The 17629-nt window shown below is 42.5% G+C and overlaps 1 protein-coding gene and 1 pseudogene across 6 annotated transcripts in view; one reads left to right on the forward strand and one right to left on the reverse strand.

Moving 5' to 3' along the window:
• The window catches only part of ANKHD1 (ankyrin repeat and KH domain containing 1), a 143441-nt gene that overhangs the window by 56730 nt on the left and 69082 nt on the right, over positions 1-17629 (forward strand). For all 6 annotated transcript variants that reach the window (XM_051844279.3, XM_051844281.3, XM_051844280.3 and 3 more), the window contains exons 6-9: positions 3003-3236; positions 5279-5373; positions 10807-11044; positions 11267-11458. In XM_051844279.3, the coding sequence (XP_051700239.2) occupies positions 3003-3236; positions 5279-5373; positions 10807-11044; positions 11267-11458 (759 nt within the window). The remainder of the gene's footprint in view (positions 1-3002; positions 3237-5278; positions 5374-10806; positions 11045-11266; positions 11459-17629) is intronic.
• LOC100350391 (polyadenylate-binding protein 2 pseudogene) lies at positions 1908-2802 on the reverse strand (annotated as a pseudogene).

The raw sequence follows: 17629 nt of genomic DNA on the forward strand, positions 1-17629 counted from the left end.
AAATAAATAAATCTTTAAAAAATACACAACGAAGAGGTTGCTGCCATCAAGGAAAATTTTAATTTCTCCTTGAGAATTTTTGGAGATTATCAGATCCATTGCGTTTTAAAGTTGTTCAAAGAACCTTTTTTTTTTTTCCTAACGATTTATTTATTTATTTGAAAGTCAGAGTTAGAAAGAAAGAGGAGAGGCAGAAAGAGAGAGACGTCTTCATTCGATGGTTCACTCCCCAATTGGCCGAAATGGCTGAAGCTTTGCTGAGCCAAAGCCAGGAGCCAGGAACTTCCTCTGGGTTTCCCACGTGAGTGCAGGGGCCCAGAGACTTGGGTAATCTTGTACTGCTTTCCCTGGCCACAGCAGAGAGCTGGATCGGAAGAGGAGCAGCCGGGACTTGAGCCAGCACTGCATGCCAGGGCATTAACCCACTGTGCCACACTGCCAGGCCCTCAACGAACCTTTAAACAAAATACTATGTGAAAGCAAAAATATAATAGTATGCCAATAAAAGGGGAGTTACTGAAATTAGAGTTAGGGTGGGATGAGTTTGGTGTAGCAGTTAAGTTGCTCTTTGGGATGCCTGCATTCCATATTGGAGTCCCAGGGTTGGAGTCTCAGCTCTGCTTCTGATCCAGCTTTCTGCAGATGCACGTGTGAGGAGGTAGCAGGTGTAGCTCAAGTAGCTGGATCCCTGCCACTCTTTTGGGAGACTCAGAGTTCTTGGCTTCCAGATTCCACCTGGTGCATCTCTGGCAGTTAGAGGCATTTTGGGAGTGAAATCATGACTCTCTGTCTCTCCTTCTCTCTCTGTATATCTGTGTGTCTGTGTCTCACTCTGCCTGTCAAATAAATAGAGATAGATGGGAGCTTACATTCCTGGTCCCCAGGCTTTCCTGTCTTCTGTGGTCTCTGAGGAACTTCTTGGTATTGGGGAAAGAGGGAGATTCTAAAGTCCTTTGGAACATAGTTGAAAAGTAACAGATTGTCCTAGCATCTTTAATTTTAAAAGGAAAGTGAGACATTTTGAGAGGCTAGGGCCTGGGAGAGGTCAAGTTTGTTTGTTTGTTTCCCAAAAACAGCTTTATTCATGACACATTAAAAAAAAAAATTCCCACCCCTGGAAATGAGCTAAAAAAATAAACAAAATCCACCTTCCACCTCCCTGTTCCCACTTCCTCCCATTCCCTCCAAATAAAAGGGAAAAAAGGCAAAGGAAAAAACAGAAAAAAAAAAAAAAGAAACCAAAACCCCCCAAAACAAGTAGTGCATTTCCCCAGGGGAGAGGGGAATTTACACTGGAGCCCCTGGGAGCCAAACGGAGATCTTTGGGGCTACAGAAACCTGCAAAGAAAGACACTCAAAACAGAAAAAGAAACACAAAAGGAAACAAAATAGATCACCAGGCAATCTGCAGGGGCAGGGAGCTGGAAAAAGAAGGGTGGGGTGGGCGGCAGATCTGGCAGGACAGGAGCAGGCAGGAGGGGACTGTGAGAAGCAGCAGGAGATGGAGGGAAGGTCACAAGCGGAACAGTTTGGTGTCCTTCCAGAGCCCTGGATAAAAAGACCCTCCCACCACCCTTGCCCACCTACCCTTGAGCAGCCCCCAGGGTGGTGGAGTGGGGCAGGGAAACACTGGAGCAGCTCCCGCAGTAGAGATGTGTCCACGGCGAATCCCCAGAGTGAATGAGCAGCCCCTGCCCCACTCCCTGGGCCTTCCCCTACTCCCCAAAGCAGGCCCTCCTCAGCAGTTAGTTATAGGATTCTCCCCTCTTCCACAGTATACCTTTTTTATATATATATTTTTTTCCATCAAGGTCATCTTCTGTTTTTCTTTCTTTTTTTAATTCTTTTTTTTTCCTTCTTTGCTCTTTTTTTCCTCTCTCTCCTCCTAATACACACTTTTTTTTTTTTTAGTAACGGGAATACCATGATGTCGCTCTAGCCTGGCCCCTGTAGATGTGACCCCGGGGCCTGCTGTTAAAACCACTGTAGAATCTAGAGCGGGAACTGTTGTAGTTGGTGGTCCTGGCACGGTAGCGGGCATGTGGGAAACCCCGGTCTGTTTGTGCTGATGCCTGGTCTGTTGGTTCGTTTTGGAATCACCTTGATTTGTCTTCCTCTAAATAGGGACTCATCTAAGGCCAGGGAAGTTCTCACTGACTCTTTATCTGAGAACTCTATATATGCAAACCCTTTGGGATGGCCACTGAACTTGTCACAGAGTATCGTCACACGGTTGACAGAACCACAGCCATGAAAGTGAGCTTCCAGCTCTTCTGCGGTTGCACCATAGTCCACATTGCTAATATAGATGGAACGGGCGTCAGCCTCCATCCTCTCCTCAATAGACATGATCACTGGGCCAACACTGCCTGGAGGTGGACTCATACTCATCTGCTTCTCTACCTCGTTCTGCAGCTCTTTTAGCTTCTTAGCTTCCTCCTCCATCTCCATGACTCGGGCTTTTGATTGCTTTCAGATCTGGGTCCTCAATGGCGCTGTCCCCCGGGTCACCCTCCACCAGTCCCGGCTCCTCCTCCTCCTCCTGGTTGCCGGAGGCTCCCGAGCCAGGCCCAAGGCCCGGAGTTCCCGGGGTGTGCGGGGCTGGGGCAGCTCCTCTTTGGGCTGGGGCTCTGGCAGCAGCTCCTCAGGCTCTAGTTCCTCAGACTCCAGGCCGTTTCCGTAGTCCCCTGCGCCCCCTGGGGCCCCCTCTCCGGCCTCCCCACTGGCCCCGGGCATAAGATGGCGCCCCCGCCCTGGCCCGGAGCCCTGACCACCTGCAGCCCCAGCTGCTGCCGCCATCGCTGCTCTGTTTTTTTGTTTTAACTGAAGTGGCTACACTATGTAGAAGGAAGGAGTGATGTTATGTACCAGACAGTGTGCGCATACTCATTGATGAGAGCAGTGATTTAATGTAAGCGAATTAAAGAGGTATTAAGTAGAATGTAGCATAATCTTAATGGTATCTATTGTTTCTTATTTTATTTCTTTTTGCTCTTTGTTAGGAAACACTGCACTGACATATGCCTGTGCTGGAGGATTTGTTGACATTGTGAAAGTGCTACTTAATGAAGGTGCAAATATAGAAGATCATAATGAAAATGGACACACTCCCTTAATGGAAGCAGCCAGTGCAGGTCATGTGGAAGTTGCAAGAGTTCTTCTAGATCATGGCGCAGGCATCAACACTCACTCTAATGAATTCAAAGAAAGTGCTCTTACACTTGCATGCTACAAAGGTACTCATATATGTAAATATTTATAATTATTTTTCATAACAACTCTGAATATTTGGATGTTTGAGGATTGAGTATTTGAGTTAACTTTATATTATTTGTTTTCCTTGTACTGTAAAATGGTCTAGTTTATTAGAGGTTTATAAAAAAGTCCATTTTGGCTTATATTTCCTGTAGTATAGTTTCCCAGTGTATCTTTTTTATTTTTTTAATTCAAATTTATTCTGTTGCCTCTGAAATTAGCACAGATTTAGAGCGTTTCCATTATTTAGTAACTTTTGTTTTATTTTTCTAACCTTTATTTAAAAATATATATATACACATAATAATAATAATAATAATAATACACACTTGATGTAGAAAACCTGAAAAATACAGACTAGCACAAAGAAATTTTAAAATTACATATAATACTATCTAAAGATAAAAAGCATGTAAAATTTTACTGTGTACTTTCAGTGTGTTATATATGTTTATAAACAAATACATATATACATATGGGCTCATATTTTCTAAACAAAATAATCTAACACTATGTAATAGTCTGCTTATTTTATTTAGCAGTATATCATGAACATTTTCTACATTTCAATAAATATTCTTGCCACACAATTTTTGATGATCACATAGTATTTCAGTTAGGATTAGATTTTGTTGAATAGTCACAAAACTTAAGTTAGTTTGAATAAAAGAAAATTCCAAGGGTAAGCCATTTGATTGCAGGTATGTCAGTTCCATTGTCATCAAGATCTCAAAATTCTCTTTTTCTCCTTCACCATCCTGGTATGTGGTTTCTATGTACGTGGTTACTTCTGAGCCAAAATGTTAGAGAGGACCACAATAATCCATATTCTAGGAATGATAAAGAGGGTAAGGGCAAAATAGGAAGTGCCTTCCAGTTTAGTAAATTCTCTTAAGGGAGTCTAGAAGTTCCATCTTAAAATTCCCACTTTCATTGGCTACACATTTTTCTGCAAGGGAGGCTGGGAAATGTAGTCTTTTTGTTAAGCATGTTACCACCCAGATAAAACTGGAGTTCTGCTAAGAAAGAATGAGAATGGATATTGGGTAGGGTACTAGCTGTCTCTGCCAAATGCAACAGATGGATGCACCGTAATTGCCTATTGTTGGACACTTGAATTGTTCCCAGTTTTTCACTATTATTAAAAACACTGTGATAACATCCTTGTGCAGACATTTTTGCCTAATCTCTGATTATTTCCTTAGGATAAATTCCTGGAAGTGGAATTGCTGGGTCAAAGGGTATGGACATTTTTAAGGCTTTTGATACATATTGCCAAATTGCCTTCTAGAAAGGTTGAGCCAATTTACACTCCCACCAGCAGTGTTTGAGAGTGCCCTTTACCCCACCCTACACCCTCACCAACACTGGGTATTATCATTCTTTTTAATATTTACCATTTTGATAGTTTAAAAAAAATGGTGTCTCATTTTAATTTGTATTTCTTTAATAGGAAGGTTTAATATTTTTTTCATCAGTTTAATATTTGTTTGCATTCCTTTTTTGATCTATCATTTCATGTCCTTCACCCATTTTTCTATTGAAGTGTTTGTGTCCTTTTCTTACTGGCTATTAAGGCTTTTGTATATTAAATATATCCAGAGGATTGGAATTATCTTGAATGGAGTTTTTTGTGCCTACCCAGTGTCATAGTGAGTTTATGGTTATTTTAAAGCTATTTTCCTGGAGCATAAGATCCAAAGATACTTTACCCAGCTTTCTGTTTGAGCTCAGTGTTTTGAATTGATAGTTTATACAGATTAAAGAAAGGAAGTATTATTGCTTGACCTAACTTGAATTATGTGCTTTGGATTACTTTTCTGTAAAACCTAGATAGTAAGACCTGATGAGAGCCTGTTCATTGTTTTGGATTGGCTTTGTAAAAAATTATTGATTTATTTATTGAATGCAAAATAAGTTTGCATAATTTTTATATAGACATCTGAAAGAAAAAGATTCCCCATTTTAATACTTAAATATTAAATTGATAGTCAATCCTTTAAAAAAAATTTTTTTTTTCAAGGCCATTTGGATATGGTTCGCTTTCTTCTTGAAGCTGGTGCAGATCAAGAGCACAAAACAGATGAGATGCACACTGCCTTAATGGAGGCTTGCATGGTAATTTTAAATTGCATTCACTTGAGATTTTATGGGAAGGAAAGGTCATATGTTCTTAAGCCTTTGTGAATTATTAGCTAATGTTTGATTTCTATAGTTTCTTGATTTGATTTTAAATTAAACAGTTAATGCTTGAGTATCTGCTTTTTGAAGAGGACAGTAAAATGTACTCCTAACGTAATATATTTGGCGTTGGGGATATTATTGATTAAACTTTAATTTTGAGATCATAGACCTATTTATAATGTTTTTAAAGGTTTATGTTAAACTCTTGTGCAGATTGATGTCAAAATATATTGACTTTATACTATATGAATGTCCTAAAAACATGTAATTGATTATTAAGGATAATCTGGGATTACATTTTTAATCTACATGATATGTGTCAAAGAGCATAATCACCTTTAATGCTATCAATCCAGAAATCATTTTTCATCTTCCTTTGTAAGCACATGGATATCATACATTTATGTGAATCTGTAAAGAGTACGTTAAATCCAAAGAAATTCAGAGTGTTCTGCGAAGGTTTTAAGGCATGTTTATTTAATCATGAGAAAATTACCTGGTAGTATAAATGTTTTTGAGATGTGAATAAGTAAGTTCATTGTTAGCTGTGTTATCTTTTTTAAAGATATATTTATTTATTTGAAAGTCAGAGTTATACAGAGAGAGAGAGGTCTTCCATCTGATGGTTCACTCTCCAGTTGGCTGCAACGGCCGGAGCTGCGCCGATCTGAAGCCAGGAGCCAGAAGCCTCTTCTGGGTCTCCCATGCAGGTGCAGGTGCAGGGGCCCAAGGACTTGGGCCATCTTCTACTGCTTTCCCAGGCCATAGCAGAGAGTTGGATCGGAAGTGGAGCAGCTGGGTCTCGAACTGGTGCCTATATGGGATGTGGACGCTTCAGACCAGGGTGTCAACCCACTGCACCACAGCGCCGGCCCCTGCCTGTGTTATTTTATTGGCTACTGTTGTATAACAAATCACTTAAGACATAATGGCTTAACAACCACTTACTTTCTCTTATGGTTCAATGGGTCAATTGGATTGTTCTTTTGCTGGTCTTCCTTGGTGGTTAGTTTCTCATGTAGTTGCCATCATATAATGGTTGGGTGAAATTTCTAAATTGACTTAATTTATATGCCTGGCACCTTGGTGGAGATCACTGGAAGACTGAGACCTCAGACCAGGGGCATTCTCTTCATGTGACTTGGGTTTAAGTTTGCTGGATCCTAAGTATTAGCATTCCAAGAGGGATTGAGAACTGGCACAATATCATTTCTGCTAAATTCTGTACATTAAAGCAGTCATGAAGCAGCCCAGGTTCCAGGTAGGGAATTGGGAATAAAGTTCTTTTCTTGATGAGTGCTTTATAAAATGTACTTGTTTGTTTATTATATATTTATGAGGCAGGGCCAGCGCTGTGGCTCAATAGGCTAATCCTCCGCCTTGCGGTGCCGGCACACCGGGTTCTAGTCCCGGTCGGGGCGCCGGATTCTGTCCCGGTTGCCCCTCTTCCAGGCCAGCTCTCTGCTGTGGCCCAGGAGTACAGTGGAGAATGGCCCAAGTGCTTGGGCCCTGCACCCCATGGGAGACCAGGATAAGCACCTGGCTCCTGCCTTCAGATCAGCGCGGTGCGCCGGCCGCAGCGGCCATTGGAGGGTGAACCAACGCCAAAGGAGGACCTTTCTCTTTGTCTCTCTCTCTCACTGTCTAACTCTGCCTGTCAAAAAAAAAATATATATATATATGTATATGTATATATATATATATATATTTATGAAGCAGAGAGAACTTATGTCTACTGCCACACTAACCAGAAACCCACAGTGGCTGGGGCTGGGTCTGATTGAAGCTGGAAGCCAGGAACTAAATGCAGGTCTCTTATGTGGGTGGCAGGAACCCAGCCACTTAAGTTGTCATGTGTTGCCTTCCAAGGTTCACATTAGCAAAAGGTTGCAATCAGAAGCACAGCCAAGACTTGAACCCAGGCACTATAATATGGAACCTGGGCATCCCAGTCAGCCCCCTTAACCAAGAAGCCTATTGCCTACTCTTTGATGAGGGTGTTTGATAGAAAATTTATAGCCCTTTTGCACTATTCCTAAGAATCTGCCATCATGTAATGCTATGTTTCTGAATGAGATATCTTTGTATCCTTGTTTTACCAAGAATATAACAATATTTTATGGTAATCAGTAGAGTACATTTAGGAAAATGAGGTAACAACCTATATAAACAGTTAACAGTAGAAAGATTTAATTTATTTGCTTAATTATTCTTCTAAATAACTGATTGCAGAGTAAATTAGAAACATGTTTTTGAAAAACTTTTTCAAACTGTTGGAAATGATGGATTAAAGTATTTAATATATTTTTATATATAATATAAAATTTAATATAGCACAGGGCCGGCATTGTGGCACAGTGGGTTAGGCCACTGCCTGCGATGCTGGCATCCCGTAATGGGCACTGATTTGAGTCCTGGCTGCTCCACTTCCAATCTAGCTCCTTGCTAATGCTCCTGGGAAAGCGGTAGCAGCTGGTCCAAATACTTGGGCCCCTGCTACCTAGGCTCTTAGCTTGAGACTGGCCCAGCCCTGGTCATTCTGGCCATCTGGGGAGTGAACCAGAAGATAGGAAATTTCTCTTGCTGTCTCTAACTTTGTCTTTCAAATAATTGAAAAACAAAAAACAAAAATAACTTAGTATAATTCACGTACAGTGAACTGCTGCATATCAAGTGTATAGCTTGAAATTTTATATGTATATGTAGACTTGTAGTGACCAGATCAAGATACTGTATCCCAGAGGGCTACTTACACATCCTCTGCCTCCTTTTAAGAGTACCATGATTCCAACTTCTGTCACCATGATTAGTTTTTCTGTTTTTGATGATATAATTCATAAATATGCTTTTGTATCTGACATCTTTAACTCAACATTATATGTATAAGATTACTCATATTTCATTTTATAGTAGTTTGCCCTTTCATTTTTGTGTGGTATTGCATTGCATAAATCTGCTACTATTTCCTTTATACAGTAACTATGATGGATTTTTATTTCCAAATGTTCAGAATAACAATGTTGCGAACATTCTTGTTTATGTCTTTTTGATTAGCATAAGTGATTGTATATTTAGGAGTAAAACTGATAGGTGGGAAGTTTTTTTTTTTAATCAAAGGATTTATTTATTTATTTGAAAGAGTTACAGAGAGAAAGAGCAAGACAGATCTGCTCACCACAACAACCTCCCAGATCTCTTCTGTCTTTTAATTGTTTTGTTTAGACCATTTATATTTAAGATAATTATTGATATAGGTTTTTAAAATTTGTATTCTGTGTCAGAGTTTTTTTCCTTCATTTTTTTTTTTTAATGATTTATTTTATCTATTTGAAATAAAAGGTTACAGAGCAAGGTAGAGGCCAGAGAAAGAGGTCTCCCATCCGCTAGTCCATTCTCCAAATGACGACAATGGCCAAAGCTGAGCCAATCGAAGCCAGGAGCCAGGAGCCTCCTACATGCCCCCCATGCGGCTGCAGGGGCTCAAGGACCTGGGCCATCCTCTTCTGCTCACCCAGGCTATAGCAGAGAGCTGGATCGGAAGTGGAGCAGCCTGAACTCAGCTGGCTGCCACATGGGATGCCAGCACCACAGGCTGGGGCTCTGTTGTGCCACAGCGCCAGCCCCTTCCTTCATTTTTAATTTTATTTTCTTTAGTGTATCATTAATAGTTATTTTGAGGTCCATTTCTGCTAATGCCTATATTTGGTTCACTTTTTTTTTTTTTTTTTTGACAGACAGAGTGGACAGTGAGAGAGAGAGACAGAGAGAAAAGTCCTCCTTTGCCGTTGGTTCATCCTCCAATGGCCGCCGCGGCCAGCGCGCTGCGGCCGGCGCACCACACTGATCCGATGGCAGGAGCCAGGTACTTCTCCTGGTCTCCCATGGGGTGCAGGGCCCAAGCACTTGGGCCATCCTCCACTGCACTCCCTGGCCACAGCAGAGAGCTGGCCTGGAAGAGGGGCAACCGGGACAGAATCCGGTGCCCCGACCGGGACTAGAACCCGGTGTGCCGGCGCCGCAAGGTGGAGGATTAGCCTAGTGAGTCACAGCGCTGGCCTTATACTTTTAAAATATGTAATCGTCTATATTTAGTATTGTATCAAAAATTAAATTTAGCTATTTAGTAGATATAATGCAACTTTTGATGGCTATTGAAGTTTAACATTAAATTAAACTTTCTTTAATGAGAGAATTAACCTTATAAAGAATTTTTTTCCATACGTAGTATTTTCTTTTCAGTAGCAGTATTTTGGTTACTTTGAAATATAAAACAACATAGGGGGGCTGGTGCTGTGGCAATTTGGGCTACACCTCCACCTGCAGTGCTGGCATCCCATATAGGCATTGGTTCGAGTCCCGGCTGCTCTGTTTCCCATTGAGTTCTCTGCTATGGCCTGGGAAAGCAGTAGAAGATAGCCCAAGTTCTTCGGATCAGCCCAGCTTTTGCTGTTGTGGCCTTTTGGGGAGTGAACCATCAGATGGAAGTCCTCTCTCTCTCATCTCTCTCTCTTTCTCTCTCTCTCCCCCCTCTCTCTCACTTCTCTCTGTCTCTCCCTCTCCCTCTGTCTCTACCTCTCTCTAACTTTGCCTTTCAAATAAAGAAATAAATCTTAAAAAAAAGAAAAAAACAACAACATAGCATCATACTTTATATGCCACAGTTAACCTCATGGCTTTCATAAATATTTAAGTCAAGTATTTGAAGTTCTTTAGAGAAGAGTATTTATGGTGATGGAGGGATTGAATGGTTACCTTCCAATAGAATGTTTTATTGTTAATAGCAATTAACAGATGGGCCCATAATAAAATTATTTTTAAATATGTAAGATATTTATTTTTACACTTCTGTAAAAGCCTTTGCCTCATTGCAACAAGCTGTTGTGATGAAAAATATTAGGTAGTATCCGTTCACAGGGGTTTATCTTAGGTACAAAATTCCAGTGGTAATGACCTCACAGTACTTGTTGTATTATATTTCTTATTAAACCTTTGTTTCTAAAATAGATGTAATACAGTTTCTGTACTGGAACATGACACCTGAGTTTGATTGTATGAGTGACTATTTGACCTAGCAGTATATAAACAGTAATTAATTTGAGATACCATGTGGATTTAAGTTTTTGCTTCAAAGTTTGTGTAAATTAAGAATTATGATTGGATGACACCAAGTCCAATTCTTTGGAAGATTTTGGGCTTGCTCAAAAGTAAGGTAAAATAATTTAAAAATATTAATTGATTTTTGGTAAGACTCAGATCAGCATGCTAATAAATATGCCATGTAAGCTAAAACTTACCTGTTTTCTGTGTTCAATCTGTTCTCCCACTTAAAATATCTCTCCTTTTTGCTTTACTTCTGAAAATCTGCAGGATGGACATGTAGAAGTGGCACGTTTACTTTTGGATAGTGGTGCTCAAGTAAACATGCCTGCAGATTCATTTGAGTCTCCATTGACGTTAGCTGCCTGTGGAGGACATGTTGAATTGGCAGCTCTACTCATTGAAAGGGGAGCAAATCTTGAAGAAGTTAATGATGAAGGTTATACTCCCTTGATGGAAGCTGCTCGAGAAGGACATGAAGAGATGGTGGCACTGCTCTTAGCACAAGGTAAGGCAGTTTTACTGCTTTAGAAAAATCAATTTGTTTTGCATTTTTTTGGTCTGTATCAGTGAAGTTACTACAACTAGAATATTTTTTGGCATTGATGATAAAATAAATTCTGAAGAGAGCTACAGAGCAGAGAAAGTAGCGATGATACTCACATTTCAGAACACTAATATCCTTAGAAGTCGCCTGCAGTTATTTTTATCTGTTTTTATACTTTCTTAGGAGCAAATATTAATGCCCAGACAGAAGAAACCCAAGAAACTGCTCTTACCTTGGCTTGCTGTGGAGGATTTTCTGAAGTTGCAGACTTTCTGATTAAGGCAGGGGCTGACATAGAACTTGGCTGCTCCACACCTCTGATGGAAGCGTCTCAGGAGGGACACCTGGAGTTAGTTAAATATTTGCTGACTGCTGGTAAGTGGCTTTAAAATGTCTTAGAGTACAAAAAGACAAATACAAATAATACTTCACTTACATGTGGAATCTAAAAAAGTTGAACTCTTAGAAGTAGAGAAAAGTATAATGCTGCCCAAGTCTAAGGGTCGAGTCAAAGTGTATAGATGTGAAAAGAGAAGAGTAATTTTTCTTTAGATAGGAAGAATAGGTGTACTGATCTGTTGCATAGCATGATGTCTGTAGTTAATAACAAATCTGTCTTTCAAAAGTGCTGAAAGGGGTACTGCATTCCATTTCAGAATATCTGTGTTCTAGTCCTGGCTTCATTTCAATTCCAGCTTCCTGCTAATGCACAGCCTGTTGATGGTGACTTGACCCAGCCCTAGCCATGAGCATTTGGGGAGTGAACCAGCAGATGGAAGATGAAATGTCATTTTGTTCTTAAAGCTGTTTATATGAAATATGTTCCTTTTATTTAAATTTTTTAAAAAAGAAAGTGAGGAAGGGGGTGAAGGTAGGAGAGGAAGCTAGAGAGCGTACACTGGTTCACTCCCTAAATGGCCACTACAGCCAGGTCTGGGCCAGGCCAAAGCCAGGAGCCTGGAATTCATCCTGGTCTCCCATGTGGATGGCAGGGGCCACAAGCACTTGGGCCATCTTGTACTGCCTTCCCAGGCACCTTAGCAAGAAGCTGGATCAGAAGCAAAGTGACCAGGACTCAAACCGGTGTTCCTGTATGGGATGCTGACATTGCAGGCAGCAGCTTAACTTGCTATGCCGCTATACTGGCCCAAGTTGGAAGATATCTGCCTCTTCATCTTTCTGTGTGTTAGACAAAAATGGGGGGAAAAAAAGTAGACTGAATTTTCTCATCACAAAGAAATGATAAGTATGTGAGGTGTTGAGTGTTAACTAACTTGGTTTATTCAATCTGCAGCATATACATATTTTATAATATCTCATTGTACTCCATAAACACATGAGAGGTCTTCAAAATGTTTGTGGGAAATGAATTAAAAGATGATGTAGGGTACACATTCAACGAGCAATTAATACACTGGTTAGTACACCCGGATCCAATGTCAGAAAGAGTACCTGTGTTCCATTCCTGACTCAAGCTTCTGATTCCAGCTTCCTGCTAATATGACCCCAAAAGTCAGCAGTGATGGCTCAAGTATTTGATTTCATCCCTCTTGGGAAACCTGAATCAAATTTCCGACTCCTAGCTTCAGCCCAACTGGCCATTGTGGGCATTTGAAAATTTAAATCACTGGATAGGAGCTCTATATGTCTCTGCCTCTCAAAAAAAAAAAAAAGATTTTCCACAAACTTTTTGAACCTCCCTTGTATGTAGTTGTCAGTTAAAAATAAAAATTAAAATCACCTTTTGTATTGCTTTCTTAACTTTAACAAATTAACTTTTTCATTTTTATAGAAGTTGGAAGATGGCCTCACAATTTAACTTTTCTTCTTTAGACTCCTAAATCTCTAAAAATTGTTATTTTATTTTTAAAATTGTATTCATTTTATTTGAAAGAGTGACAGAGTGGGGAGGCCAGAAAGATATCTTAAATCTGCTGGTTTTGCTCCCCAAATGCCACAGTCGCCAAGGCTAGGCCAGACTGAAAACAGGAGTTGGGAACTCCAATCAGATACCCTACTTGGGTAGTAGGAACCTAAGTACTAGGGTCATCCTCTGCTGTCTCCCAGCATATTAGCAGGAAACTGGATAGGAAGTGTGGAGTAGCTGGGACTAAACCAGTCACTTTGATATGGTATACTAGTATCCTAAGCAGTAGCTTAGCCTGCTGTGCCACAATGCCTGTCCTTAAAAACAAAAAGTAATTTCAAGAAAGATTTTTTTATTGTTGCTAATGTTTGCTTAATGACCGTAAATTTTTTCATTCACTTGTTTCCATTAATGGTTTGTGGCATCTGAGAGGGGGAAGGTAGTTCCTTTTAGTTAGTTCCTATTAATAAGAAGTAAGAGATAACATTGTAGAGGTTATAATTTGGTATCTTTAAACCTGCTCATATTTTTAACATTTCTAAGTCATCTCAAAAAAGAAAAAAAGGAACAGGTAGAATTTTTTTTTAATTTATTTTATTTTGCAGCCTTTTTTTTTTTTTTTTTTTAAATTTGACAGAGTTATATACAGTTAGAGAGAGAGACAGAGAGAAAGGTCTTTCTTCCGTTGGTTCACTCCCTAAATGGCCACCACGGCTGGCGCTGCGCCAATCCAAAGCCAGCAGCCAGGTGCTTCCTCCTAGTCTCCCAAGCGGGTGCAGGGGCCCAAGCACTTGGGCCATTTTCCATTGCCCTCCCAGGCCACAGCAGAGAGCTGGACTGGAAGAGGAGCAACCAGAACTAGAACCCGGCACCCACATGGGATGCCGGCGCCGCAGGAGGAGGATTAACCAAGTGAGCCAAGGCGCCGGCCCCATTTTGCAGTCTTTAGTTTTAAAATATTTGTGTTTGGGGACATCATACATAAATAAATCTTCAAAAATAAATTCAGTAAAATACTGAATTTACTTTATTCATTGTTAAGTAGTGGTAAGCAATAATTATTTTTACATAAGATATTTGTAGTTTTATAAGATATGCCAGAGAAAGATTCATCTAGATGATGTAAATCTTTATATGTCCTTTGGAAATAATATAGAATTGATACATATTAAATAATATAGAATTGATATATATTAAAACTTGATAGATAAATTTATATATAAAGGAAAATATTTAGCATAACTTTATTCATTTTTTTGGGGTTTTCTTTTTTTTTAAGATTTTATTTATTTGAGAGTTAGAGTTATAGACAGAGAGAGGGAGAGACAAGAGAGAAAGGTTCCAATGGTTTACATCCCACATGGCTGCAAGGGCCAGAACTGGGCCAATCCAGAGCCAGGAGTCAGGAGCAGGAGCTCCTTGTCTCCCACGTGGGTACAGGGGCCTAAGGACTTGGGCCATCTTCTACTGCTTTCCCAGGAACAGAAGAGAGCTGGATTGGAAGTGTAGCAGCCGGACTCAAACTGGTGCCCATATGGGATGCTGGCACTGCAGCCAGCAGTTTTACTCACTGTACCACAGCACCAGCCCCTATCTTTTTATCTTTACTTTAAAATTTATTTATTTATTTGTAAGGCAGAGTTAGAGAGAGAGGGAAAGACAGAAAGGTTTTCCGTACACTGGTTCACTCTCCAAATGGTCACAATGACCTAGGCTGGGCCAGGTGAAAGCCAGTGTGGGGAGCAACTCGGACTAGACTAAGTTACTGGAACTAAGACTTATTCTATGCATCTGCTCTCCCACAATATGGCGCTGGGAGAGGAGAAAACAGCTTCTACACAGCTGCCTCCAGTTCAACCAATAAACTGTGGGACCTGCTCCTGATTGGAGGAGAGCAGCGTACTCGGCGTGTGGGTAGCAGAGTTGGGATTGGTGGAAGAGGACTATAAGGGGGGAGAGAGACGGCATGCACCAGGAACATCTAAGGGGAACGTCTGAGGGAACACCTGTGCAGCCCCCGAGAGAGCCGGCCGGCGGTGTGCCGCTCCCCTGCGGAAGTGGGGAAAGTGGCCAGGGGGAACCGCCCTTCCACGGAGGTGGAAGGGTCAGTAGCCAACCCGGGAAGAACCAGCAGCAAACCCGGGGAGGGCCGAGCAGACGAAAGAACAGCGCAGGGTTTAGTGTCGTTCCCCCACGAAGACGGGGAGCGACATAATGGTGCCGTGACTCGGATATGAAGCCTAGGCAGGGTTTAGTGTCGTTCCTCCATGAAGAGGGGGAGCGACATAATGGTGCCGTGACTCGGATAGGAAACCTAGGAGGGAAGAAACAGGAAGAAGTGGAAAATATCGGAGAGAGAGACTAGCAAACAGCCTAGGGAAAAGCCGGACGAAAAAGGTGCCGGAAGAAGCTATTGAAAGCCTAGGCATAGACTCGGATACGGACTGTGGGAAAGAAGTTAGGATTTAAAGTGAAAGCAAGAAGAAACTTAGACTCAGATACGGACTACGGGGGGAAGCTGGGAGAAATCTCTAAGGTCGAAAGTGAAAGCTAGAACAAACAGACTCGGATACGGACTGTGGGGAGAAGCCAGGAGAAATGAGGGAGGAGTATTGTTGGAGGAAAGCTTGGGGAAATATACCGGGTAGAGAAAAATGTTAGGGAAATCGAAGCCGCGGGGGCAGGCCGAGGCGGAGACGAAAGCCACTTTGGGATTCGTCGAGTTAGCCTGGGAATAAGGGGCGAAAAGTTAAAACCAGAAGCGGAAACATAAGCCAGGTTGGAATCCGTCTGATTAGCCCGGGGAGCAAAGGACGGGAAGCCAAATCGTAGGGCGGAAACGTGAGCTGGGTTGAATTCGCCAGGTTAGCCCGGGGAACTTAGATTGAATACTAGTGGCGGAGACGTGAGCTAGGGCTGTGTGACTCGCGGAGGCTGCCGCGCGCAGAGAGAGCGTGCGGGGCACAAGTAGATAGGGAACGCTGGGCTAGTGCGAGACCGCGGAGTGCGCGCGCGAAGCCAAGCCGCGCAAAGCCGGGAAGCCGCGCAGATGAGAGAGGCGCGGGCTGAAGCGGCTCAGAGCCAGGAAGCCGCCGAGAAGCAGCCTCGGGGCGGGCGCCGGGAAGCCGCAGGGATAAGAGAAACAGAAGTTTAGAAGTAAAATGAGAGAAATAGAAATGCTGGTAGATAGAAGCAAAACAGGAGAAATAGGAATGCCCGGAGATATAGAGAAAAATAAAGCCTCCCCTCAACATGGCAATGAGAGAGCTTGGATTCGGTCTGCCTGATTAGGGAGGTGGTGAGCACCTGCGGGCGGCTAGCAACTTACGCGCCGCAGGTCACCGAAGACAGGCATGAATTAACATCAATAGTCTCCCCACAATACCACAATGAGAAGGCTTGGATTCGGTCTGCCTGATTAGTAAGGCGGTAAGCACCAGCAGGCAGCTCGACCAGAGTATGAGCTGCAGGTCACCGAAGATAGGCACGAATCAACACCAATAAGTTTCCCCACAATATGGCAATGAGAAGGCTTGGATTCGGTTTGCCTGATAGGTTTTGTAAGCACCTGCAGGCAGTTCTAGCAGAGCAGAGCATGCGCTGCAGGGCACCGAACACAGGCACGCATCAGCGCCTAAAAACCTCCTCACAACATGGCGAAGAGAGGACCCGGATTCGGTTTGCCTGATTGATAGGACTTGTAAGAACCTGTGGGCAACTCTAGCAAGCAGAGCAGAGTGTGTGCCGCGGGGCACCGAAGACAGGCGCGTATCAACGCCAAAAAATAAAAAGAAAGGGGGATCTGTGGGGAGCAACTCAGACTAGACTAAGTTACTGGAATTAAGACTTATTCTATGCATCTGCTCTCCCACAATATGGCGCTGGGAGAGGAGAAAACAGCTTCTACACAGCTGCCCCCAGTTCAACCAATAAACTGTGGGACCTGCTCCTGATTGGAGGAGAGCAGCGTACTCGGCGTGTGGGTAGCAGAGTTGGGATTGGTGGAAGAGGACTATAAGGGGGGAGAGAGACGGCATGCACCAGGAACATCTAAGGGGAACGTCTGAGGGAACACCTGTGCAGCCCCCGAGAGAGCCGGCCGGCGGTGTGCCGCTCCCCTGCGGAAGTGGGGAAAGTGGCCAGGGGGAACCGCCCTTCCACGGAGGTGGAAGGGTCAGTAGCCAACCCGGGAAGAACCAGCAGCAAACCCGGGGAGGGCCGAGCAGACAAAAGAACAGCGCAGGGTTTAGTGTCGTTCCCCCATGAAGACGGGGAGCGACAGCCAGGAGCTTGGACTCCATCTGGGTTTTCCAGGTTGGTGACAGGGACCCAAACACTTGGGCCATCTTCTTCTGTTTGCCCAGGCACATTAGCAGGAAGCTGGATGGGAAATGGAGCAGCCAGGACTCCAGCTGGGTCTCATAATGGGATGCCAATGTTGCAGGCAGCAGCTTAATCACAGCATCAACTCCTCTTCCCAAATATTTTTAAAATAAGAAATAAATAAGTGGGCATTTGGCCTAATGATTAAGATATCTGCATCTCAGAATAGAGGATCTGGGTTTGATGCCTGGCCCTGGCTCCTAATTCCAACTTCCTACTGTTATATGCCCTGGAAAGCAGCAGTGATGGCTCAGATAATTAGATTTCTGCCACTCAGTGGAAAACTTGTATTTTAT

The sequence above is a fragment of the Oryctolagus cuniculus genome, chromosome 6 (genome assembly GCF_051225735.1).
Source record: "Oryctolagus cuniculus isolate XC-2025 breed Fujian yellow rabbit chromosome 6, ASM5122573v1, whole genome shotgun sequence".
Lineage (NCBI taxonomy): Eukaryota > Metazoa > Chordata > Mammalia > Lagomorpha > Leporidae > Oryctolagus > Oryctolagus cuniculus.